This window comes from Hemiscyllium ocellatum, chromosome 8 (assembly GCF_020745735.1).
Source record: "Hemiscyllium ocellatum isolate sHemOce1 chromosome 8, sHemOce1.pat.X.cur, whole genome shotgun sequence".
NCBI lineage: Eukaryota > Metazoa > Chordata > Chondrichthyes > Orectolobiformes > Hemiscylliidae > Hemiscyllium > Hemiscyllium ocellatum.
The window spans coordinates 77679094-77705978 of NC_083408.1; the positions used below are offsets into that span (position 1 = coordinate 77679094).

General features: G+C 40.9%; 1 protein-coding gene across 2 annotated transcripts in view; it reads left to right on the forward strand.

Annotated features, from left to right (window-relative positions):
• The window catches only part of cdc42bpb (CDC42 binding protein kinase beta (DMPK-like)), a 210350-nt gene that overhangs the window by 165792 nt on the left and 17673 nt on the right, over nt 1-26885 (forward strand). For both annotated transcript variants that reach the window (XM_060829247.1, XM_060829248.1), the window contains exons 22-30: nt 8397-8495; nt 12401-12475; nt 13344-13449; nt 13724-13860; nt 14485-14624; nt 19290-19371; nt 20000-20216; nt 20324-20386; nt 20654-21250. In XM_060829247.1, coding sequence (XP_060685230.1) covers nt 8397-8495; nt 12401-12475; nt 13344-13449; nt 13724-13860; nt 14485-14624; nt 19290-19371; nt 20000-20216; nt 20324-20386; nt 20654-21250 — 1516 coding nt within the window. The remainder of the gene's footprint in view (nt 1-8396; nt 8496-12400; nt 12476-13343; nt 13450-13723; nt 13861-14484; nt 14625-19289; nt 19372-19999; nt 20217-20323; nt 20387-20653; nt 21251-26885) is intronic.

The window sequence follows — 26885 nt, forward strand, 5'->3', positions numbered from 1 at the left end:
GCATTACATTCTGATTGAAATGGAGAATAGAAACCCAGAAACAAAATAAGACCATAAGACATAGGAGTGGAATCAGGCCATTCGGCCCATCGTGTCCACTCCGCCATTCAATCATGGCTGATGGACATTTCAACTCCACTTACCAGCATTCTCCCCGTAGCCCTTAATTCCTTGTGACATCAAGAATTTATCAATATCTGCCTTGAAGATATTTAGCGTCCCGGCCTCCACTGCGGCAATGAATTCCACAGGCCCACCACTCTCTGGCTGAAGAAATGCCTCCACATTTCTGTTCTGAATTGACTCCCTCTAATTCTAAGGCTCTGTCCACGGGTCCTAGTCTCCTCGCCTAACGGAAACAATTTTCTAGCGTCCACCCTTTCCAAGCCATGTATTATCTTGTAAGTTTCTATTAAATCTCCCCTTAATCTTCTAAACTCCAATGAATACAATCCCAGGATCCTCAGCTGTTCCTCGTATGTTAGACCAACCATTCCAGGGATCATCCATGTGAATCTCCGCTGGACACGCTCCAGTGCGAGTATGCCCTTCCTGAGGTGTGGGGACCAAAACTGGACACAGTACTCCAAATGGGGCCTAACCAGAGCTTTATAAAGTCTCAGTAGCACAATGGTGCTTTTATATTACAACCCTCTTGAGATAAATGACAAGATTGCATTTGCTTTCTTAATCACAGACTCAACCTGCATGTTTACCTTTAGAGAATCCTCGACTAGCACGCCCAGATTCCTTTGTACTTTGGCTTTACGAATTTCCTCACCGCTTAGAAAGTAGTCTATGCTTTTATTCTTTTTTCCAAAGTGGAAGACCTCTCATTTGCTCACGTTGAATTCCATCAGCCATATCCTGGACCACTCTCCCAAACTGTCTAGATCCTTCTGCAGCCTCCCCACTCCGTCAGTACTACCTGCCTGTCCACCTAACTTCGTATCATCGGCAAACTTCGTTAGAATGCCCCCAGTCCCTTCATCCAGATCATTAATATAATTGGGTTAAAATACTCTTCTGGAAATGATTTGTTTAAACTTTGATTGGTCAGACCATTAGATTGAGTTAATAATTGACAAATAGCATGATATTATATAATAAATTAGTGCAGATTCTGGAAATATGAAGCAAGAACTGGCATTGCTGGAGAATCCCAACAGGTGTGGCAGCATTGTGGAGAGAAAGCAGCATTAACGTTTCAAGTTCAGTGGCCCTTGTTATATGCTTGCAATTCAAGTACATTTTCAGAAATTGAACTAAAGGTATAGAAAGAAGTAAAAATAAAATATATGGCAAATATTAGTATAATCTTGTGATAGTTTCAAGCATATAGAACTAAGTGATTGAAATTAAATTAAATAGCTTTGCATGGCTCCTATTCAAAGTAAGAGTTCATTAAGCTGGTTTTAAAGTAAGAGAGATTGTATTACAGTAATAAAAGTTGTGAATCAATTATATTTAAGCTAATAAATATTTAAATTCCACGTGAATAGAAACCTAGAAAATTAAGCCTGCTTTGTCATCTCACAAGTCTCTTATCTTCACTCTATGTCCTACTACCTCCCCACTTACCTTTTGACTCTAGAAATCTTCTACTACTTTCTTAAATTTATTGTGATTTCATCGCCACAGCCTAATGTGGTAGAGAATTCCAGTTCACCATCCTGTGAGTGAATAACTTTTTCCTCATCTCACTCCAGAATGGACTTCCACATATTTTGAGGTCGTGATCCCTTGTTCTAGATTCCACAGCCAGGGTGCATTATCCCTGCATTCAGAACGTCCCACCCTGCTAAAAAAAATTTTTATGGCTCAATGAGACCTCCCTTCATTCATTTAAACCTCACTCAAGACAGGCGCACTCTACCCAAACCCTCCTGACCGGGCAAATCAGACATTCCAGGATTCACTTTTGATTAACCTTTCCTGCATTTCCTCTGTGGCACACATATTTTTTCTTGGGTAAAAAGACCAGAACTGTATACAGTACTCCTATATTTAATCTCCCTTAAGGCCTTGTGCAGATACTATAAGACTGCTGGGGCTGTTTTCCCTGAAGCGTCGGAGGCTGAGGGGTGGCCTTATAGAGGTTTACAAAATTATGAGGGGCATGGATAGGATAAATAGGCAAAGTCTTTTCCCTGGGGTCGGGAAGTCCAGAGCTAGAGGGCATAGGTTTACGGTGAGAGGGGAAAGATATGAAAGAGACCTAAGGGGCAACTTTTTCACGCAGAGGGTGCTACGTGTATGGAATGAGCTACCAGAGGATGTGGTGGAGACTGGTACAATTGCAACATTTAAGAGGCATTTGGATGGTTTAATGAATAGGAAGGGTTTGGAGGGATATGGGCCGGTACTGGCAGGTGGGACTAGATTGGGTTGGGATATCTGGTCAGCATGGACAGATTGGACTGAAGGGTCTGTTTCCGTGCTGTACATCTCTATGACTCTTCGACTTCCTTGCTTCTGTACTGTCAACTTGGTGCAATGGAGGATCGGAAGTGTGTTGCTGGAAAAGCACAGCAGGTCAGGCAGCATCTAAGGAGCAGGAGAATTGAAGTTTCAGGCCAGAGCCCTTCTTCAGGAATGCTGTGCTTTTCCAGCAACACACTCTAGACTGATCTCCAGCATCTGCAGACCTCACTTTCTCCATCTTGCAATGAAGACTAACATAACATTTGTCTTCCTAACAGCTTGCTGCACCTGCATCTTTGCTTTCAGTTACTGGTGTGCAAGGTCGCCCAGATCCCTTTATATATAAATTCACAGTAGTCCTCTGACATTTTGTAGTCTGTTTTTTTCCTTAGTGAAGTGGACAACCCCTCATTAATCCATATTATACAGCATCTGCCACGTGTTTGCCCACTCAAAATGTCTATATCGCCCTGTAATCTTTTTGTATCCTTGTTACAACTCTCAATCTCAGTTTTGTGCCATCAAAAAGCTTGTAAATGCTACATTTGATTTCTTCATCCAAATCATTTGTTTATACATTGTGAATAATGTGCTCAAATGCTGATCCTGTGGTACCTCCCTTGTCATCACTTTCTCTCTGCAATGACCCATTTTATTCCTACTCCACTTCCTATCTGCTAACCAGTTCTTAATCCATGCCACCAATCCCACGTGCTTTAATTTTGCACTACAAGACTCTAAAGCTGGACTTTCAAAAGCATTATAAAAATTCAGATATGCAGGTTTTTCCTCATTCTTCTATTGATTAGATTACTTAGTGTGGAAACAGGCCCTTCGGCCCAACAAGTCCACACTGACCCGCCGAAGCGCAACCCACCCATACCCCTACATATACCCCTTACCTAACACTACGGGTAATTTAGCATGGCCAATTCACCTGGTCCGCACATCTTTGGACTGTGGGAGGAAACCGGAGCACCCGGAGGAAACCCACGCAGACACAGGGAGAACGTGCAAACTCCACACAGTCAGTCGCCTGAGTCGGGAATTGAACCCGGGTCTCGAGCGCTGTGAGGCAGCAGTGCTAACCACTGTGCCACCGTGCCGCCCCCCCAAATTATGAACTCCAAAAAAGGTACTGTTTTTATTGTGATATGATTTCCATTTCAAAACTCCATGTTTGCTTGGTGGAATTCCATTGGTATTTTCTAAGTGTCCTGTTGTTGTCCTGTCCTTTATAATAATCACCAGCATTTTCCCTACTACGATGTAGACTAACCAGTCTAATTCCCATTTTTCTTGTTTCCTCCTCTTTACACTTGCTACCTGCCAATCCGCTGTGACTGTTCAAGAGTGTACAGAATTTTGGAAGTTGACACAAAGGTAGTTGGAAGGACAGACAGTGTAATGTTAAGGAAACAGGGAGGTTACAGAAGATCTTGGATGTGCTAGGTGATTGGGCAAAGAGGTGGCAGTTGCAATACAGTGTGGCAAAGTATGAGGTTATATGTTTTGGTCGGAAGAATAGAGATGTGGACTATTTTCCAAATGTGGAAAAGCTTCAGAATCTGAAGCACAAAGGGATTTGGGAGGTCTTGTTCAATTTTCTCTTAAGGTTAACATACAGGTTCATTTGGCAGTTAGGAAGGTACATGCAATCTTGGCATTCATTTCAAGAGTGCTAAGGATGTATAAGGCTCTGGTCAGACTGCTTTTGGAATATTTAAACAGTTTTGGGCCTTGTATCTCGGGGAAAGATGTGCTGATTTGGATAGAGTCCAGAGGAAGTTTACAAGAATGATTCAGGTGTGAAGGGCTATTCATATAAAGAGCGGTTGGGGACTCTGGATCTGTACTTGATATAATCTAGAAGGATGACCAGGCTCTCATTCAAGCTTACAGCATACTAAGAGGCGTGGAGAAGATGTTTCCACTACTAGAAGAGACTAGAACCCAGGGGCACAACCTTAGAGTGAAGGGATGACTTTTTCGAGCCGAGATGAGGAGGAATTTCTTCAGCCAGAGGGTGATGTGACACTGAGGAATGTATTGTTACAGAGGACTGTGGAAGCTAAGTCTTCAAGTGTATTTAAATCGGAAGTTGCTTCTTGATTAGTAAAGGTATCAAAGATTACAGGAAGAAGGCAGGAGAAAAAGGCTGAGAAACATATCACCCATGAGTGAATGGTGGAGCAGACTCAAGGGGTTGAATGGCCTAATTTTGCTTCTATATCTTATGGTCTTACAGTCTTATGGTCTAATGCATCCACTGTTTCTGTGGCCATCTCTTTAGTACCCTGGGCTTATCGTTATCTGGCCCTGGTGATTTATGAACTTCTAATCTTATTCTTACCTCCAGCACTAGTTTTTTTTAACTAAAACTAATTTCCTACAATTCCTCTTTCCTAATATACCCTTGGTTCCCCAACATTCCTGGGAAGTTATTTATGTATTCTATGAAGACAGAACTAAAGTAGTTCAGTTGCTCTGTCATTTCCTATTCTCCATAATCATTTCTTCCACTTAAGATGCAAGGGACCTATATTTGTGTTCACTAGTCTTTTTCTATTTGCAGACTTGCACTTACTAAAGTGCTTGCAACTACTTTTATGTTTCTTGCAAGTTTACTGTCATTGCCTATTTTTTCACTCTTGATCAACCTCTTGATCCTCCTTTGCTGAATTCTAAACTGTTCCCAGTCCCCATGCTTGCTACCTTTCTCTGACAAAGTATTATGACTCCTGTTTGGATTTAATACTATACTTAACTTCATCTGTTAGCTGTGGTTGGGCCACTTTTACTGCATTTCCATTTGCCCTGCTTCGTCAACTTTTTCCTACTGCACTGCTGACCACCGACTTTTCCTTCTTCACCATCACGATTAGCAATATTCATATCCTAGTACTCTTTTTACATTTGCCATCATCAGCCATCTCAAAAAGAAATTTGCAGAAACATCCTTGCAAACAATCACCCGATTTTCAACATCCCTTTGCTCTACAGAATCCTCCAAACCATGTCCATCTTTCAAAAATGTCATGTTTGAATCCTTCCAGTTGGGTTTCTAACCCTTTTGTAACACTAAAGTGGTTCCTATTGAAGGCCCTAAAGACTGTCACAATTAACAACTTTTTGCATTTTCCTCATCCTGTTGGCAGCATTTGACATGGTTAATTGCACTATATTCCTCAAATGCCATTCTGCTGTGGTCCATCTTCATTGGACTGTTCTCAGCTGATTTTATTCTTGCCCATCTAATCATAGCCAGGGAAACATGTCAAATGGCTTCTCTTCCTGCATATCCCACTATAACCTCTATTTTCCCCAAAAAATTGTCATTGTAACCTATTTCTAATATGTACGCTGGCCTTCAGAGACGTCAACCAAAAGCACAGTATTAGTTCTAACATGGACACTCATGATATCTAGGTATACCACATCACCAAATGATTCATTTATTGTAGCTAAATTATGAGATTGCTATCTGACATAGAGTACTCCATGTGCAGATGTTTCCTTCAGTTAAATATTGAGGAGACTGAAAACACTGTTTTAAGTCCATGCTCCAAACCTCTCACCCTAACTAACCAATCCTTCCCTCTTTCTGGCACCATTCTAAGCTTAAAACTCAAGGTCAACATCTGACCGCACATTTACACCATCACTAAGACCACTTGTTTCTACTTTTGTAACATTGCATGATTCTATCTCTGTCTCAGCCCATCTACTACTGAAACCTCGTTTGTATCTTTGCTACCTTTAGACTTGTCTATTTCAATGTTCCTCAGGCTGGTGTCTCAGTTTCTGTGCTCTGTAAACTTGAGGTGATCCAAAATTCTGTTACTCATATCTTAATTTGCACTAAGTCCCAATCACTTGTCACACCTGTTTTTGCTAACCAACATTAATTCACAGTCAGAGTGGAGTTGGGAAAAGCACTGCAGGTCAAGCAGCATCAGAGGAGAAGGAAAGTCAATGTATCAGATCAGAACTTTCCATCAGGACTCTCCAAAGAACATCCTACCCAGACTTGCCCCCCCCCATATCCCTGTAACCCTGCATTTCCCATGGCTAATCCAACTAACCCTGGACACTTTGGGAAATTTAGCATGGCCAGTCGACCTAACCTGCCAGTCTTTGGACTGTGGAAGGAAACCGGAGTACCCAGTTGAAACCCACGCAGACACTGGGCGAATGTGCAAGGCCCACACAGACAGTTGTCTGAAGCTGGAATTGAACCCAGGTCCCTGGTGCTGTGAGGCAGCAGTGTGAATCACTGAGCCACCAAGCTGCCCACTACTTCCTTACTTTTCGTTTTCAAGATGACTTTATGATTAAAGCTACCTTGGTTCTGACCTAAAACATCAACTCCCCTTCTCTGCTGCTTGACGTGTTATGCTTTTACCAGCTCCACTCTTTATCTGCCCTTAATTCACACTCAACCGTGTCTTGATTTTAATATTCTCTTCGCTTTCTCTAATATCCTGTTCCATAACCTTCTGTCATGCCTACACTGATCTAGTTCATGTCACATGAGCATTCCTGTCTTTAATTGCTGACTGTGCCTAGAGTTGCCCAGGTTTCCAGCTCTGGGATTTCTTCTTTATCATCTGTCTGGACTTAGAATTACATTGAATCCCTACAGTGTGGAAACAGGCCATTCAGGCAGGCAAGTCCACACCAACTCTTCGAAGAGCATTCCACCCAGACTTGACCCTCTACCATATCCCTGTAACCCTGCATTTCCCAGGGCTAATCCACTTAACTTGCACACCCCTGGGCACTGTGGGCAATTTAGTGTGGCCAATCCACCTAACCCGCACATCTTTGGACTGTGGGAAGAAATCAGACCACCCATACTAAGCCCTGGGACACTCCCAGCCACTGGGAGATGTGTTAGCCACTGAGCCACCATGCTATTCACTTCTTCCTTGCTTTCTTTTATCAAGGCACTCCTTAAAGCTACCTCTGACTAAACAGTTGGTTGCCTATCCTAATAATGTCTTTAGTAGCTTTGGTGTCGTATTTTGTTTTATTATGCTCACGTGAGATGCTTAGGATGTTTTTATTGTATTAAAGGTTCCATATGTGTGCAAATTTTTGATATTTCAGTGCAGTATTGAGGCGTTGCTGGATAGTTAGTGATGCAGTCTTTCAGATGAGACATTGAACCAAATCTCGTGACATAAAAAGATTCATTATTGTTTGAAGCAGAGCTGAGGAATTTTATTTTGATGGACTGACCTAAAACAGATGAACTTGTAATTTATTTAATTATTTTATTCAAATTGGCATCTGTTTGCCATATTACAAGAATTCTAAAATCCTTCATTGGTTCAGGATGCTATGTGGCCAGGAAAGAATTCAAGTGTGAATCTCTTTTTTTTAAAAAAGACAAGATAGCTATTATGCAGGACTTGCAAATGTTTTACGCAACTTTTAATTTGAATGTTTCCTAAAATGATACTGTCTTAATAGTTTAGCTAGTAAAGTTATTATGTATTTGACAATGTGCTTTATAATTTGCTGGCAATGAAAATTATTGTTCTGTCTTATTGGCATGGTTTGAAAAGCAAGAATAATTTGATTCACATCTAGACCCAAGTTTCTGATTGGACTGAAGAACGAATCTGCATCTGTGACAGTTGTCCTGCACCTTCCGTTTGAAGTTTAGTGGGGCATAGTGGTTCCCGTCTAAAATGCCAATTACTTATACAGCACTTTGTGCATTTAGAGTGTGATGTGTCTTTAGTGACAAAAATGCAAAGGTCTTCAGAATTGTGAAATACTGCATTGTAACATCATACAATAACTATAAAAAGAATATTACAAGGGTAAATATTTTTCTAACTTGAAACTTGACTAAATTGTCAGGATTTTTTTTTCAATTGGCAATGATTATCAATTAAAACATTAATTTGATGTGATTCTCACGCAAATTTTTATTTGAAATTGTTTCTTATTTTCTACAGAGTGGTTCCATTAGTGAGTCTGATTTGGCAGGCCCAAAACCAGAAGCATCTCCTCATTCTCCATCACCATTAGTTTCTAGCAATCTGGAACGGAGGGATGTAAGTATTGTGGATCAATACCAATTTCACCAGTTTTCTGATCTTCTCACCCCTCCACCTTATCCTATATCCAACCCTCCAACTCACCGCCATCATCTTGAACTGTTCTACCTGTCCATCATCTTTCCCACTTATCCGATCCACTCTCCCCTCCAACCTATCACTATTGCCCCCCCCACCTTCATCTACTTATCGTGTTCCCAGCCACCTACGCCCCCCCCCCCCCCCCCCCCCCCCCATCACCACCCCCTCCCATTTATCTCTCAGCCACACACACACCATCCCCCCATATTCCTGATGAAAAGTTTATGCTTTAAACGTCAACTCTCCTGATCCTGGAATCCTGCCTGACTGGCTGTGCTTTTCCAGCACCACACCTTTTGGTTATGATATAAGCACAACTGATTATCAAATATTGTTTATAAGTTAGTTATTACTGCACTCAGGATCATTCAGCAAGTGATGCCCAATTGCAGAATCACGCTTAACAGTAAAAGTTTTGCTTTGGATTTTGTAAGCTTTTGGGCTGACTTGAGTATGGTCCATTGTATTGACAATTCTGACCAACTGAGAAAATGCATTGATGATTTGATTGGCTAATCATTGCTTCAGACCATTTATATTTTTGACACCACTGCTTAAGTTCATACACTGTGTTGCTCAGTAGTGTGGTAGGCAGTGTGTGTTTTTGGATTGATGGCACCAACGTATTAGTCAAAACTACCACTTCCATCTTGAGAAATAATGTGAAATGGTATGCTTAACTTGTTCAAACTCTCTGGAACTTTAAAGATTCATGGGTAATTTGAGTTAAATTGACCACTTTTGAAGTTCAGAAGTTGCAAATATTGACCCATTTGAAGTTTGCATAATATGTATTAACAGTGATCGAAGTAGTTCGGCCATTGTCCTGCAGAATGGCTTTGATGCACTTTGTTTCTGACTAGTTAATGGTCATACAGTCATACTTATGTATAGCACAGAAACAGACCCTTCAATTCAACTCGTCCATACCAATGATATCCTAACCTAATCTAATCCCATTTGCCAGTGCTTTGCCCAAATCCCTCTAAGCTCTTCCTTTTCATATACCCACCCACATGCCTTTTAAATGCTATAATTGTACCAGCCTCCATCACTTCCTCTGGCAGCTTATTCTAAACCCATACCACCCTCTGCGTGAAACAGGTCCTCCTTAGGACCCTTAAATTTTTCCGCTCTCGCCCTAAACCTATGCCCTCTTGTTTGGGACTTCCACACCCCAGGGGAAAGATCTTGTCTGTTTATCCTACCCATGCTCCTCATGATTTTATAAACCTTTGAGGTCACCCCTCAACTTCTCACGTTCCAGGGAAAACAGCCAGAGTCTATTCAGCCTCTCCCTATAATCATCAAATCCTCCAACCCTGGCAACATCCTTGTAAATCTTTTCTGCATCCTTTCAAGTTTCACAACATCGTTCCGATAGAAGGGAGACCAGATTTGCACACACTATTCAAAAAGTGGTCAATTTGTACGAGTCAATGTTGGAGTCATCATTAGTAGATCCTCAACTAACATGTTGAAAGGGCGTACATTAGACTTCTGCATCTCAAAAGTGCATTTGAGCGTGGGATGGATCATATTAACATCTGTAAAGAAATAACTACATGCAGGTAGCATCCTTTTGGGTATGTATTGGAAATTTTCATGGGTTAGGAGGTTAGGGCTCAAATACACGTTTTTCATGGAAACTGATGGAAATGTTCACACCTCTAGGTGGATTTCACAGCAACGTAGTTTTGGTGACATTGGAATTGAACTTGACTGTATGAGTTGGTAGGTTAGTAAGTTCAATAAATACAGATGCATTTTGTACTGGTGAGTGCAGGGTAAGAAGCTTCAGTAACTGACCTCTCTCTTCAGCAAAATGATAGAAACCCTTTTTGTCAGAGTTTTACTTTCTATATTCTATTAAGCCAATAGATTAAGCATAGTATTTCCCCAACAAAATTTCTTATTCGTTTCCCCACCCCAATTTGATGTTTCTTTTTCTCACTGTCCTGAGTTGCTTTATGTGGAGTTACGAGTCAGAGTGTGGTGCTGGAAAAGCACAGCTGGTCAGGCAGCATCCGAGGAGCAGGAGAATTGATGTTTCAAGCAAAAGCTCTTCATCTTATGCTTGAAACGTTGATTTTCCTGCCCCTCGGATGCTGCCTGACCGGCTGTGCTTTTCCAGCACCACATTCTTAGACTCCGATCTCCAGTATCTGCACCCCTCACTTTCTCCCTTCTGTGGAGTTTCACTTATTTATAATTTATGCTACTGATTGGCAGACTCTTTTAACATGGAGAAAATTGTATTTAGCCTTCATCCTTCTAAGGAAAAACTGGATAGGCTGGGACCTTTTTCACTGGAGGAGTGACCTGAGAAGATTATAAGATCATGAGGGGCATTAACAAGGTGAATGGCAAGTGTCTTTCCCCTAGATAGGGGAGTTCAAAACTAGAGGGCATATTTTTAAGGTGAGAGAAGAAAGATTTAAAAGGGATCTGCAGGGAAACTTTTTCTCGCAGGTTGGTTCACACGTGGAATAAACTGTCAGAGGAAGTTGCAAATGAGGATGCAGTTGCAACATATAAAAGACATTTGGATAGGTATATGAATAGAAAAGTTTTAGAGGGAAATGGGCCAAATGCAAGCAAATGAGACTAGTTTAGTTTGGGAAACTTGGCATGGACAGCTTGGACCAACGGGTATAATTCCGTGCTCTGACTCTTCCCACATAACAGCATAAATACGCCTTGCATCAAAGACAATCAAGAAGTAAGCGGGACCTGTTAGTATTTGTCCTTTCCTGACTACACAACACCCCAAATGCCAACAGGCTAACTTATCACAGTTGGGGAATCAAACTAAACCAAATAGCATGTTTCTACACAAGACAGTGTTCCTGCCAGCTAAATCTGTGAAGTTATAATTGTAGTTGAAGCATGGTGGAAAGGAAACCAATTGATGTGGTGCAATCTGTGCCCTTACTGTCAAGGGCATTTTTTATTTCCTCTAGATTCTAGGCCACTAGTCCCTCCTCAACCGTACCCATTCTTCAAATCGTGAGATTGAATTATAATTGTAAACTTGTCATGTTTTCATTGTGTGTGCAGTGGGTCCCCTGATAGGTAAAGTAATGCAGCGTGAATAGGTTCCTTTATAATTATGGACTTCAGAGTTTATGATTGGAAAATTAACTACCATTATAAACATAAGATTTTTAATATATTAGTAGAATGTTTCTACATGAAATTTGGATATGTGACCATTTATGAAGGTTGTCTAACACTAGAAGATCTCTGGAAACCAACAGGCAGGATGAGAGCTCAATGTGGGAGTAATAACTTCACATTAATTACGGTCTTTAATGAATTGCTAGTCGAGGCATTTTTGGCGTGCAATTTTTTTTTTAACTAGAAGGCTTAAGTAACATCATGTAGCAGAGAGATTGAATAGTTATCGTTGTAACAAATGAAAATTTTAATTTGCCCTTTATTAAAACCTGACATCGTTTAATATTATGGATAGTAATAGAGTATTTGAATATTGAAATAGGCTAATTAATTGGACTTTGTTGTTCCTCTAGTATCTTTGAGAATTAAACATTCCATTGCCTTGGCACTATGTATAAGTACTATAATGTGCTGTGGATAACAGAATCAAAAATGCAATTTTCAAAGCTACCTGAACTGACTTTGTGATATCATATCTAACTTTCCGTTGGAAGGATAAGGTCATAATATGCAGACTCTTGCATTATTTGACTAGCAATAAAAATGTATCACCCCTCAAAAGTTGATTTTGTTCTATTATTTGTGACGAAATGAAAATGCTTGTAGTAAACTCATTGTTTGTGTTGTTTTATAAATTTCAGGAGCCACTAACACCCCAGCAAACGGCTCCTGCTGCTACGTCTCCTATATTTGTACAGCCAACGCCTTTGCCTAAGGTATACTTTGTTTATTTTTATAGTTGTTAGTAAAGGTGTTCATCTGGAAGTCCAATATTGATATCCCATTTGTTCATATTGATAAAATTTGAGTGAAGATTCACTTCTCAAGATCTCTGCCCAAACGCAGGTTTAACCACAACCTCCAACATGGTCAAGGAGGCAGGTGCCAAATCCACCTAGTCTGAATGAGAATTGAACCCAATTAGGCACCAATCTGTTCCAACTTGCTATTAAGCCAACTGCCCCTTCAACCCCATGGAGTTGAAGTTATTGTGACAACACACATTGCACATGTACATTGTAACCATGAGCTCTAGATAGTGATGGTAATTGATCCAATTATTTTACATCACACGGATGACCAATGGGTGTCCCATTCTTGCTATCCACCATTGACTTGGTTGAAAGGATTTGTAAATTCATCTTCAACTTGTTTGATCACATTATGAGTGTACCTTCTTTTGGTCTTCAAGTCCCAGAAAGGAACTTGATCTGGAGCACCAACTCGACCTGAAAATTCAACTATTTAATTGAATTGAATAATTTCACATAAAGATACTTTCTAATCAGCATGTTCAATGTTATTACACACTTCTGGAGTAGGTAGGACTTGAACTCAGGTGCCACACTAGCACTATGCCATAAGAACTACTTCAATAAAGATCTGATTCTGACCCACAGCAGTGTGGTTGATTCTTAATTGCCCTTTAGACAATTAGGGATGGACAGTAAATGCTGGCCTAGCTAGCAGCCCTCCATTCTGTGAATGAATGATAAAAAGAAAATGTAAAGTGTGTTTTTATTATAAGGAACAGCTATGTCAGTTTATCATGTCCCCTTTGTACTTTTCTCTTGAATTCCTCAGCCTAAAGCCCATCAGGTCAGTATCAGAAATTTCTCAAGCCCTACACAGTGTAGCCATTGTACATCTCTCATGGTGGGTTTAGTACGACAGGGATATGCCTGCGATGGTGAGTGATACATCAATATTATCTATTCTAATACTTTGACATTCTTGGAATTCAATGTTTGATATGAGGTAAAAATATGTAAAGTTGTAAAATTAATTTTGCACCTGTGTTTTTAATGGCAACAACTTGTTAGTAAACTAGTTCTGTGGAAAATTGTGCAGTTATTTTACAATATCTAAATATCAGTTTAGATTTGAAATGTTATTAGTGTTTCACTAAAATCTAATGTGTTTGTTATTATGTCTCCATCAAAATAATTTTTCTTATTCCATAGTATGCTCATTTATATGCCACGTCTTGTGCAAAGACAGTGCTCCCCAAGTATGCCCTCTTCCATCTGAGCAAGCAAAGAGGCCACTTGGAATTGATGTTCAGAGGGGTATTGGCACAGCTTACAAAGGCTACGTAAAGGTATTGAAATAATAACCTTTGGATAAAGTGTTAAATTTATGACCACTGTTCCACAGATTGTTACACACGCTTGTTTATTGTATGTTTAGTTTTAGCACATTAATAGGATTAGCAATGCACTGAAAGTGGCAAAAGTTTAAATAGCTAGTTATTTCACTGTTTATATATTGTTGCCAATTTGAAATGATGATCCATGTTAATTTACTCGTATCACCGTACATGCAGTGCTGCTAGCTCCTAGTAGTCTGCAGGTAAAATTCAAATATTATACATTATTCAACCATTATATCATAGTTTCCATTATATACTTAACTACTGGTATGAAAGAAAACCAATCAGTGTTGCAATCCCCAGTGAAACTATTCTGGCTTGATCTGATATTGAAGTGGTTTGGGAGAAATTCATTCTGGAATAGTAATGTTGAGTATTTTGAAAATTGCAGCTTTTTGAACCTGAATAGTAGAGCAGAAAGAAAAGCAAAATAATAAAACAGCATTAGGAAGCACACTTAATTGTGTAAAAAGTACAATTGAGAAAGGGCCTTGTGCCAGGGTTATTGAAATTTGATGATGACTAAACAATCTTCAGTTCTATTTACTTATTAATTTTATTTGTTTCCTCAAGGTTCCCAAACCCACAGGAGTGAAGAAAGGCTGGCAGCGAGCATATGCGGTGGTTTGTGATTGTAAGCTTTTTCTATATGATGTAGCTGAAGGCAAATCTATGCAGCCTGGAGTTGTTGCTAGCCTGGTATTGGATTTGAGGTAAGTTTTCAGATTTAGTGCAAATAGTTAAATAATTGATAAAATGCATAATATTAGTATTTTAATTCCTCCCTTCATTTGATCAAAAGAAATGCTAAGTAAGCTGCATTCAAGTATTATCAAAGCAGTCATTTGTGTGTGGTTGCTTAATAGTTATGTAGCTGAAAATGTGTTGCTGGAAATGCGCAACAGGTCAGGCAGCATCCAAGGAGCAGGAGAATCAACGTTTCGGGCATAAGCCCTTCTTCAGGAATGAGGAAAGTGTGCCAAGCAGGCTAAGATAAAAGGTAGGGAGGAGGGACTTGGGGGAGGGGTGTAGGAAATGCGATAGGTGGAAGGAGGTTAAGGTGAAGGTAATAAGGTAAGGGTGATAGGCCGGAGTGGGGGTGGGGGCGGAGAGGTCAGGAAGAAGATTGCAGTTTAAGAAGGTGGTGCTGAGTTCGAGGGTTGGGACTGAGACAAGGTGGGGGGGGAGGGGAAATGAGGAAACTGGAGAAGTCTGAGTTCATCCCTTGTGGTTGGAGGGTTCCTAGGCAGAAGATGAGGTGCTCTTTCTCCAACCGTCGTGTTGCTATGGTCTGGCGATGGAGTCCAAGGACCTGCATGTCCTTGGTGGAGTGGGGGGGGCGGCAGGGGAGTTGAAGTGTTGAGCCACGGGGTAGTTGGGTTGGTTGGTCTGGGTGTCCCAGAGGTGTTCTCTGAAACCTTCCACAAGTAGGCGGCCTGTCTCCCAATATAGAGGAGGCCACATCGGGAGCAGTGGATGCAGTAAATGATGTGTGTGGAGGTGCAGGTGTATTTGTGGCGGATATGGAAGGATCCCTTGGGGCCTTAGAGGGAGGTGTGGGTGCAAGTTTTACATTTCTTACGGTTGCAGGGGAAGGTGCCGGGAGTGGAGGTTGGGGTGGTGGTGGGTGTGGGCCTGACTGGGGAGTCACAGAAGGAGTGGTCTTTTCGGAATGCTGATAGGGAAGGGGAGGGAAATATATCCCTGGTGGTGGGGTCTGTTTGGAGGTGGTGGAAATGACGATGGATGATACGATGTATCTGGAGGTTGGTGGGGTGGGAGGTGAGGACCAGTGGGGTTCTGTCCTGGTGGTGATTGGAGGGGCGGGGCTCAAGGGCAGAGGAGCGGGAAGTGGAGGACATGCGATGGAGAGCATTGTCGACCACGTCTGGGGGGAAACTGCAGTCTTTGAAGAAAGCGGCCATCTGGGTTGTTCGGTATTGGAACTAGTCCTCCACCGCATCTGCTCCCAGGAGGACCAGTTCCAATACCGAACAACCCAGATGGCCTCTTTCTTCAAAGACCGCAGTTTCCCCCCAGACGTGGTCAACGATGCTCTTTACCGCATCTCCTCCACTTCCCGCTCCTCTGCCCTTGAACCCCGCCCCTCCAATCGCCACCAGGACAGAACCCCACTGGTCCTCACCTACCACCCCACCAATCTCCATATACATCGTATCATCCGTCGTCATTTCCGCCCCCTCCAAACAGGCCCCACCACCAGGGATATATTTCCCTCCCCTCCCCTATCAACGTTCCGAAAAGACCACTCCCTCCGTGACTCCCTCGTCAGGTCCACACCCCCCACCAACCCAACCTCCACTCCCGGCACCTTCCCCTGCAACTGTAAGAAATGCAAAACTTGCGCCCACACCTTCCCCCCCGCCCCCCCCCTTACTTCCCTCCAATTCCCCAAGGGATCCTTCCATATCCGCCACAAATTCACCTGCACCTCCACACACACCATTTACTGCATCCGCTGCACCTGATGTCGCCTCCTCTATTATTGGGGAGACAGGCCGCCTACTTGCAGAACGTTTCAGAGAACACCTCTGGGACACCCGGACGGACCAACCAACCAAACCACCCTGTGGCTCAACACTTCAACTCTCCCTCCCACTCCACCAAGGACATGCAGGTCCTTGGACTCCTCCATCGCCAGACCATAGCAATACGACAGCTGAAGGAAGAGTGCCTCATCTTCTGCCTAGGGAACCCTCCAACCACAAGGGATGAACTCAGACTTCTCCAGTTTCTTCATCATTTCCCCTCCCCCCACCTTGTCTCAGTCCCAACCCTCGAACTCAGCACCACCTTCCTAACCTGCAATCTTCTTCCTGACCTCTCCGCCCCCACCCCCACTCTGGCCTATCACCCTCACCTTAACCTCCTTCCACCTATCACATTTCCAATGCCCCTCCCCCAAGTCCCTCCTTCCTACCTTTTATCTTAGCCTGCTTGGCACACTTTCCTCATTCCTGAAGAAGGGCTCATGCCCGAAATGTCAATTCTCCTGCTCCTTGAATGCTGCCTGACCTGCACTTTTCCAGCAACACATTTTCAGCTGTGATCTCCAGCATCTGCAGTCCTCACTTTCTCCTTATAGTTATGTAATCTACCATTAAGATTTACTATGACTTTTTTTAATCGGAAGAATCCAAAAATGACTCCGCAGTTGTAGCTTTCCATTGCTTACAAACTAAATGCCAAAATCTTTAGATCAGCACCAGTATTAGATTTTGCATTAGTAAGCATGCTGGAGGCATATGTCAAATCCCTTGCCATGCTTTGCCTTCATTGTTCAATACCTAAACATATTATAATGTGACTCTCATGTCCTGACCATGAAGTCCTCATTGTGTGAATTGAATATTAAGATCTCACCTGAGCCATCTGTTTCTGTCATTGATTCTGCATTATTTGAGGAATATTCTAAGCTAAATGGGTGAATTGTATATGAGATAAAAATGATCTATTTTGCCTATAATATATAGACAATAAAGTTTATAGGAAATTTAATCTATGCTGAAGCACTTCTCATTAGCTAGAAAATGACAAAACATATTACGTACTGATGTTAGTGTCTCGTTGTAAGTCATTAACTATTAAGTATCTCAGTTGTCAATGCCGAATGTCAATAGAGTTCTCTGCCTCTGTGTCTGACCTCTACCTTGGAATATTGCTGTCAATACACAAAGCTATAGATCTGACCTCTGATCACTGCAATCCCTATTAAGCAGTTCTTGCCTGGGGATGATCAACTACTGCTCTTGGAATCTACTATTGTCAGTCTAGATGTGGGTTCCTGGCATTTAGTTGCGTTTTTCACAAGACTGACTTCATTGAGGTCACTCCAACAAATTATTTACAAATGTCTTAACCAGTCTCATCTCAAACTTAATGTGGTATACAGGAATCCCCTCATTAGCCTTCATTTGCATTCCCCACTGCATTCTGTGAATTTAATCGTGCATGTGCAATCTAAATTAACAAATATCTGTAAATAAGTTTCTCTGTTTCTTTTATCTCAAATAGATTTGATAAATTTGTTATGTAAATTATTTCATCAAACAAGTTCCTTCCCATCAAAATCAAAAATTGCTGGAAAAGCTCAGCAGGTCAAGCACCATCTGTGAAATCAAAGTTAATGTTCTGAGAAAGGGTCCCCAGACCCGAAGCGTTAACTCTGATTTCTCTTCACAGATGCTGCCTAACCTGCTGAGCTATTCCAGCAATTTGTTTTCTTTCTGATTTACAGCATTCACAGATCTTTCAGTTTAAATTCTTTCCCAAAATGCATCAGTTTTTTAGGATTTTCACAATTCTTCCACCAAAGTAATACTGGGTGATTGAGAGTCCTGTGGTCTTTTATTTAATCTTTTTCTGAATCAGAAAATTAGATGCAGCTTTATAAATTTGGGAATAGTTGTAAAATACTTGAAAGCTAATAATGAGGGCGGTCATGCAGCTTCCAAAGATTATCCATAAAATCAGTTTATTTCTCAGCTGCACTACATCCAACCATTATATTTTATATTCTGTTTGTCGAGGGCCTAATTAATAGCCAGTGCTCATTCTGATTGAGCTAAATAGCAGAGGTTGGGATCGCTGATACAATTTACAAAAGTGGCACCCTTTTTCCTCTGAGCTTTTCTTTAAGCTTTCCTTGATATGATTATTCACATCAGATAAGGAACCAGGCAGTGACCATCTCCAACATGAGAGTTCAACCATCAACTGCTGATGTTCAATTGTAATATCATCACTGAATCCTCAACTGTCAGCACCCTGACAGTTACCATTGTCTGGAAACTGACTGGATCATTCCCCACTGATGTTAATGATGTTAATACAAGAGCAGGTCAGAGCTAGGAATTCTATGGCAAATAGCTCCCCATCTGTCATCTAAACACCTGTCCACTATCGACAAAGCATAATTTAGGAGTGTGACTGATTACTGTTCACTTCACCTACCTTGTTATATACCTTCCAATGTGTACCATCTGCAAGATGCAGTACAAAGCCTTTTTCAATACTACCTTCCAAATCTAAATCTCTACTACCTAGGACACGAACACAAGTACATGAGAACACCATGAGAACAAGCTATTCAGCATCCAGACTTGGAACTGTATAATTTTTTTCTCCACTGTTGCTGGGTCAAATCCTGGAATTCACTTTCTAAAAGCTCTGTGGGTGACTCTACACCCCAAAGGCTGCTGTGGTTCAAGAATACAGCTTCTACATTCTTCAGAGCAATTAGAATTGGGCAATAAATGCTTGCATAACCAGTGATGCCGACATCCTGTTTATTTAGATTTGATATTGTTTTATTCATAATGATGTGATTATCATTGTTAAACTTTTTTTATTTGCAGAGATGAAGCCTTTTCTGTGAGTTCAGTGTTTGCATCTGATGTCATTCATGCTACCCGGAAAGATATTCCATGTATTTTCAAGGTTAGTATCAACCTCACGATAACTTACTTTTAGTTATTCATGTTTTTGATTATCTTTCCTGCCATTGTCCATATGGAAATGTGCTCTAATGGGAGTTTATATAAAATATGTACAAATATTTCAGTAACATTTGGAAGCCCGTAATCTATGTACTGATTTCATATTGTGACTGAGGAGCAATGGAATTTGGGCTCAAATCCAACCCAGGCTTTAGGGATGAAAATCTCTTTCACATGGCATCTGAGATTCTTACAGGAAGTGATTGGTGACATATTGTGTATTATCCCTAAACTGGCAAGCTCGATCAGAAATGTCTGAAGTATTTTGTTGAGTTAGTCAGTGTGATTTTTGTCCTGTTGTTATGTTGGAATTCTGTTTCAAGATCAACATGAGACACCATTCTCTAACAACCGTTAAGGAGCTTTTTGACAAAGCTTATTGGCGCATTGTTCCAATGTTAAAAGAATATTATTAAAATTATGGACTATTAAAAGCCATGAATGAAAAGGCGATATTTTGTATTGTGGATGAATACAGAATCATCCTGATTTACTTTGTGTTCAAAAATAATAGTAACCTCATTTGTACAGTTATCACAAATACACTTATGTTAACTTTTATTCTGCAGGTGACAACTTTGCTGCTCTCCTCACCATCAAAGACCTGCTCATTACTAATCCTGACAGAAAGTGAAAGTGAGAAAAGGAAATGGGTTGGAATCCTAGAAGGATTGCAGAATATCCTACAAAAAAATAAACTGAGAAACAGAGTTGTATATATTCCACAAGAAGCATATGATAGTACACTGCCTTTTATTAAAACAAGTTTATCTGCTGCTGTTATTGGTAAGACTAGTTGATGTTTTTTTTTTGAATGAAGGGAATATAAATTTTCATGCTAATCTTTCCTGTTTACTACTAAAATAAAATCTCAATTTTTGTAATTTTAATAGATCGTGAGCGTATAGCTCTGGGTACAGAGGAAGGACTGTATGCAGTCGAGCTAACACGAGATAGTAAGCTACTAAATATCATTACTTGTTTTAATTTGGATTTTCAGGAATGTTTCATTCACTAACTGCAACTGAACTGTAATTATACTTTTTAAAAATGTCTATGCCTGTAAAACAAAATAAGAGTAAAAATTATTTTTTTGTAAACTTGGTTCACTTTACTCAATGTGGAATGTGTTGAAGACTTAGGTGGTCAAAAATGTATCTTAATTACTTTTTTTTAGATTTCAGTGGAAGATTCAGTGTTTAACATATCTTCTCTGATTGCAGTGATTGTTCGAGCAGCTGACTGTAAAAAAGTCTACCAGATTGAGCTCATTCCCAAAGAAAGTCTTATTGTCCTTATTTGTGGCCGAAACCGACACGTTCATTTCTATCCATGGGCTGCTTTTGATGGACCTGAGACCACCTTTGATATTAAACTCACTGAAACAAAAGGCTGCCAGACCGTGGTTTCAGGATCCTTGCGGCAGGGTATTGTGAGTGCTCTTTTTGTGGCAGTGAAACGGCAAATCCTATGCTATGAAATTAGCCGAACTAAACCTTATTACAAGAAAGTCAATGAAATTCAGGCCCTAGGGAATGTGCAATGGATGGCAGTCTTTGAAGAAAAAGTTTGCGTTGGCTACCCTTCTGGATTTTCACTGCTTAATGTCCAGGGAGATGGACCTTCCATTAATCTCGTCAACCCAATGGACTCATCGCTTGCATTTCTCTCACACCAACCTTTTGATGCTCTTTGTGCTATGCAGCTTAGCAATAAAGAGTATTTGCTCTGCTTTAGCCATGTTGGTGTATATGTGGACTTGCAAGGGAGGAGGTCACGAATGCAAGAGCTGATGTGGCCTGCAGTTCCTGTTGCTTGCGGTATGTACAGTTTCTGCTTTGTGCATCAGCTGCAGTTATGTTTTACTTGCGTTTTTCTGTTGATCCAAATCCTTTCTCCCTTTAGAGTTCACATATCAATTCTAAGCTTTTAAAAGTTTTACTATAATATTTGCAAAAATGCTCCTAAATACTTGCACATTCTTTGATTTTACTTTTGAGTATTCAATTAATTGCCATTTTTGAAATTTATATTTCAAGAAGTTTACATTTTATATTTTTAAATGTTGTCTTATTCAAGATGTGTGGTATTTTCAAATGCCACACAAAATATTTTGCGCTGAAGCAATAAATATTTAATATGTGGTCTATTGCAGCACAAAACAGAATCCGGTCTTTCAGCTATCTGAATAATTATTTGAAATGGAATACTTATACAAGCGTTAAATAATGAGAGCTATAATCAAGGAAGAATTCTTATCACAGCTTACAGACTAGCATACATTTTTAAAAAATTATATTTGGGCATACAAAGCCAAATGTGCAATTATGCACATTACTGTTTTTGCTTTCTGTCTATCGATCTATCTTTGGAGTATACATTTGTTCTACGTTGTTAGAATAATGCTATAGTACTTAGCTGTTTTTACTTTTTTTTAATCATTTATGGGCAAAGACACTGTTGGCAGGATCAGCATTTATTGTCCATTCCTAATTTCCCTCAAGGACGTGGTCGTAGGCCACTTTCCTGAGCCACTGTCGTTGATGTGGTGTTGCTATACCCACACTGTTGTGCAGGTGTTCTTTCAGGGTTTTGATCCAATAACGATGGAGCACCAGCAATATAGTTCAGAATCAGGATAGTGGATTAGCAGTTCTGTTTTATTCTGTCCTCCTCAAAATTTCGCATTTACACTTATTAAGTGAGGTCACTGGATAATGAATGTAGTAGAAATTGTGGCTATCATCACCCATTTGTTCCGGTCCTTTAGCAGGAGAAAAGGTAGCTACGAAGTTCATTTTAGCCCTGTTACCATACTGACTGAGGTGAGTTCATTTTGGCCCAAAATAAAGCTTAAGTTTACACAATCTTCATGAGTCAGAATATACCAAGTATGCATTCACTCACTAAGTTATTGAAGATACTTTCTCCTCTGATTCTTAGCTGGAACAAGCATGGGTGTGCCCTTCAATAGCTCACTTAAGATTTTTTTTATACAAGTTTTTACTTGTTCTGTAATTACGATAGACTGTTGTGCACCCAGCCTAGTTTCTTCACTATCAGAATTTTCCCATGATCCCCTCAGCATTCTCTGTTAAAATAAGAGGTAAACCGGAAAGGATATCAAAAAAGGATGGCTACCTTTCAAAACTCTCAAACTTTTTCTTTGAAAGGCTCAAATGAGACATTCTCTCAGATTCAGCAATGCCAAACCTTTATTATGACTATACCTGGACTGCTATCTAATTATAAGATAATGCAGCTTTGATGTTTTAAGAATAGGCCCATTTGATCTGTTCAGGATTTGTATGCAGTTAAACTGCAGATAAACTAAAATCAGTTTAGAGTCAAGGCAGCTATGTATTTTTGAGCCACTTTATTTCACAGCAACCGAACAATAAGAATAAACTTTGGATCCCTTCTTACAAACAAGCAAAAATATTAAACTATAACCACACAATTGTTACTAGCAAGCCTGTGCAGATTTGTTGGACAATATTCTGGTTCTAGATTTAACTTCTAATTCTAGTTTGTGATTTTTTTTAACCAGTTAGTTTGACTGCCCCCCCATGGATTTTTCTCATGATGGTCCCAGGAATTTGGAGGATAGCTGTCCTCTCTAGTTCTGTCTTTAGGATGTCACTTAAAGGCATGCTGATAAAAAGTGGTATCTTGAAGCCATCTTCTACTATGCTCATTACCAGCAAGTCCTGTTTTTATATGCCAAGAAGGGTGACACTGGGTTATCACTGAACTTTTGGGAATCCATATGGGAATCATATGGCCCAATTCAAGAGAATGTAAGAGGTGGGGGAGACAATGGCCTAGTGGTATTATCGCTGGAATATTAATCCAGAACCCAGAGGTTCTGGGGACCTCTGTTCAAATCCCATCACAGCAGATGCTAGAATTTGAATTCAATCCATATCTGGAATTTAGAGTCTAATGATGACTATGAATCCATTGTTGATTATCAGAGAGAGGTTTAAGACCATAAGACATAGGAGTGGAAGTAAGGCCATTCAGCCCATCGAGTCCACTCCGCCTTTCAATCATGGCTGATGGGCATTTCAACTCCACTTACCAGCGTTCTCCCCATAGCCCTTAATTCCTCGAGACAACAAGAATCTATCAATCTCGGCCTTGAAGACATTTAGTGTCCTGGCCTCCACTGCACTCTGTGGCAATGAATTCCACAGGCCCACCACTCTCTGGCTGAAGAAATGTCTCCGCATCTTTGTTCTGAATTGACCCCCTCTAATTCCAAGGCTGTGTCCACGGGTCCTAGTCTCCTTGCCTAACGGAAACAATTTCCTAGCGTCCACCCTTTCCAAGCCATGTATTATCTTGTAAGTCTCTATTAAGTCTCCCCATATTCTTCTAAACTCCAACGAATACAATCCCAGGATCCTCAGCCGTTCCTCATATGTTAGACCTGCCATTCCAGGGATCATCCGTGTGAATCTCTGCTGGACACATTCCAGTGCCAGTATGTCCTTCCTGAGGTGTGGGGACCAAAACTGGACACAGTACTCCAAATGGGGCCTAACCAGAGCTTTATAAAGTCTCAGTAGCACAACGGTGCTTTTATATTCCAACCCTCTTGAGATAAGAGACAACATTGCATTCGCTTTCTTAATCACGGACTCAACCTGCATGTTTACCTTTAGAGAATCCTCGACTAGCACTCCCAGATCCCTTTGTACTTTGGCTTTACTAATTTTCTCACCATTTAGAAAGTAGTCTATGCTTTTATTCTTTTTGCCAAAGTGCAAGACCTCGCACTTGCTTACGTTAAATTCCATCAGCCATTTCCTGGACCACTCTCCCAACCTGTCTAGATCCTTCTGTAGCGTCCCCACTTCCTCAGTACTACCTGCCTGTCCACCTAACTTCGTATCATTGGCAAACTTCACTAGAATGCCCCCAGTCCCCCCCTCCAAATCATTAATATATAATGCGAATAGCTGTGGCCCCAACACTGAACCCTGCGGAACACCGCTCGTCACCGGCTGCCATTCTGAAAAAAACCTTTTATCCCAACTCTCTGCCTTCTGTTAAACAGCCAATCCTCAATCCATCCCAGCAGCTCACCTCGAACACCATGGGCCCTCACCTTGCTCAGCAGCCTCCCGTGTGGCACCTTATCAAAGGCCTTTTGAAAGTCTAGATAGACCACATCCACTGGGTTTCCCTGGTCTAACCTACTTGTTACCTCTTCAAAAAATTCCAACAGGTTTGTCAGGCATGACCTCCCCTTATTAAAACCATGTTGACTTGTTCTAATCAGACTCTGCTCTTCCAAGAATTTAGAAACCTCATCCTTAATGATGGATCCTAGAATTTTACCAACAACCGAGGTTAAGCTGATTGGCCTATAATTTTCCATCTTTTGTCTTGATCCTTTCTTGAACAAGGGGGTTACAACAGCCATCTTCCAATCATCCGGGACCTTTCCTGACTCCAGTGACTCTTGAAAGATCTCAACCAATGCCTCTGCTATTTCCTTAGCCACCTCTCTCAGTTACACAAGTCTTCATTCTGATAGATTTGTGGTGATTCTGGTGGTGTGAATCAGATTTCAGAGAACAGATGATTGAGAATTTTAGGAGTTCTGTTAACATTGCTGCTACAAAATCTAGGTCTTTATGTTAGCAATGTTTTTATGGTGGGCTTATGTCCAAAACATTGACTCTCCTGCTGCTCAGATGCTGCCTGACTTGCTGTGCTTTTCTAGTGCCGCACGTTTTGATTCTGATCTCCAGCATCTGCAATCCTCACTTCCTCTTAATGTATATATGATGCCCTATAAGCCGGAGGTATTGGTAGCTGAGATTTCCTGTCCAAGATCACTGGGTACAGAATACCATGAATGGTTGAGCGGGTGCAGGATATTCTGAAGGAGGAGGATGAGCAGCCAGAGGTTGTGGTCCATATTTGGACTCCTAACATAGACAGAAAAGGAAATGAGATATTGCAAAGGAAATTCAGGAGTTAGGTATGAAGTTGAAAAACAGGACCTTTAGTGTTGTAATCCCAGGATTACTTTGTGTGCCACATGCTAGTGAGGCTAGGAATAGAAAGATGGTACAGTTAAATCAGCTGGTGCATCATTGGGATGTTTTCCAAGCTTGTGAAATCTGCAGAAGTAGGGCAGGTTGCACCCAAACTGGAGAAGCACCAATATCCTTACAGAGATGTTTGCTAGTGCCATTTGGGAGGGTTTAAGCTAGTATGGAAGGGGGTGGGAATCGAGCAGTAGGTCAACAAGCAAAATGACCGAGGATGAGCCAAGATTAAGGCCACTAAGATTAAAAGGAAGAACCAAACAAGGAGAGGTTACTTTTTACAGGAAGCCTGGTGGTCTGAGGTGTATTTGTTTTAATGTGAGGACTATGATAGGTAAAGCAAATGAACTTAGAGCTTGGATTTATACATACAACTATCGCTATTACAGAGAGTGACAAGACTTGCAGCTTAACGTTCTGGGTTTTAGATGTTTCAGGCAAGACAAGAGACGGTTGTAAACAGGTGGGGGAGTTGCAATACTAATAATGGAGACTCACAGCTGTACTGAGGAAGAACATTGTGGGCTCATCCAGCAAGGGTTGAGCTCAGGAATCGGAAGAGTGCGGTCACTTTGGATTTACCACAGCCTCCTAACTGCCCGCAGGTGGTAGAGAAACAGATAATGGAAAATGTAAAAACAAATGTTGACTGGAACTTTGAGTGCTAGGGGCTTAATCCAACTGAGGAAGGAATCATACTAGATTTGGCATTGGGAATGAACCCTGATCAAAATTTCAGTGGAGGAGCATTTGGGAACAGTGACCATAACTCTGAGCTTTTACTTTCTTATTGATAAGGATAAGAGTAGTCCTGGGGGAAATGTTAAAATCAGGTAAAGCTAACTACCAGAATATTTGACAGGGACTGAGGAATGTAGATTGGGGGGTAGCTGTTTGAGGATAAATGCACATCTGACATGTGGGAATCTTTTAAAGGCCTGCTCATTCAGAGTTTAGAATCAGCATGTTCCTATGAAAATGAAGGATAAGGATGACCAGATTCAGAAACTTTGAATGACTGGAGACATTGAGAGCTATGTCAAAAAGAAAAAGGAGGTATACATAAGATTTTGGAAGGTGACGACAGACAGCTGTCAAACAATACAAAGATAACTGGAAAGAACTCAAAGTTATGAGAGTTAAAATGGTGCCTGAGGGAAGGATATGTTGATATTCTAGAGCATGTCAATATAACAAAGTGGTGATATTTAGTGCTTTGAAAAACGTTAAGGTAGACAAGTACCCAGGATCTGATGGGACCTATCCCAGAATGCTGAGTGCAGCAGGTGAAGGAATTGCTGGGGCCTTGTCTGAAATTTTTATATCCTGTTTATTCACAGGAGAAATCCCGGAGGACTGGGGAATAGCCAATGTCGGTCCTTTGTTT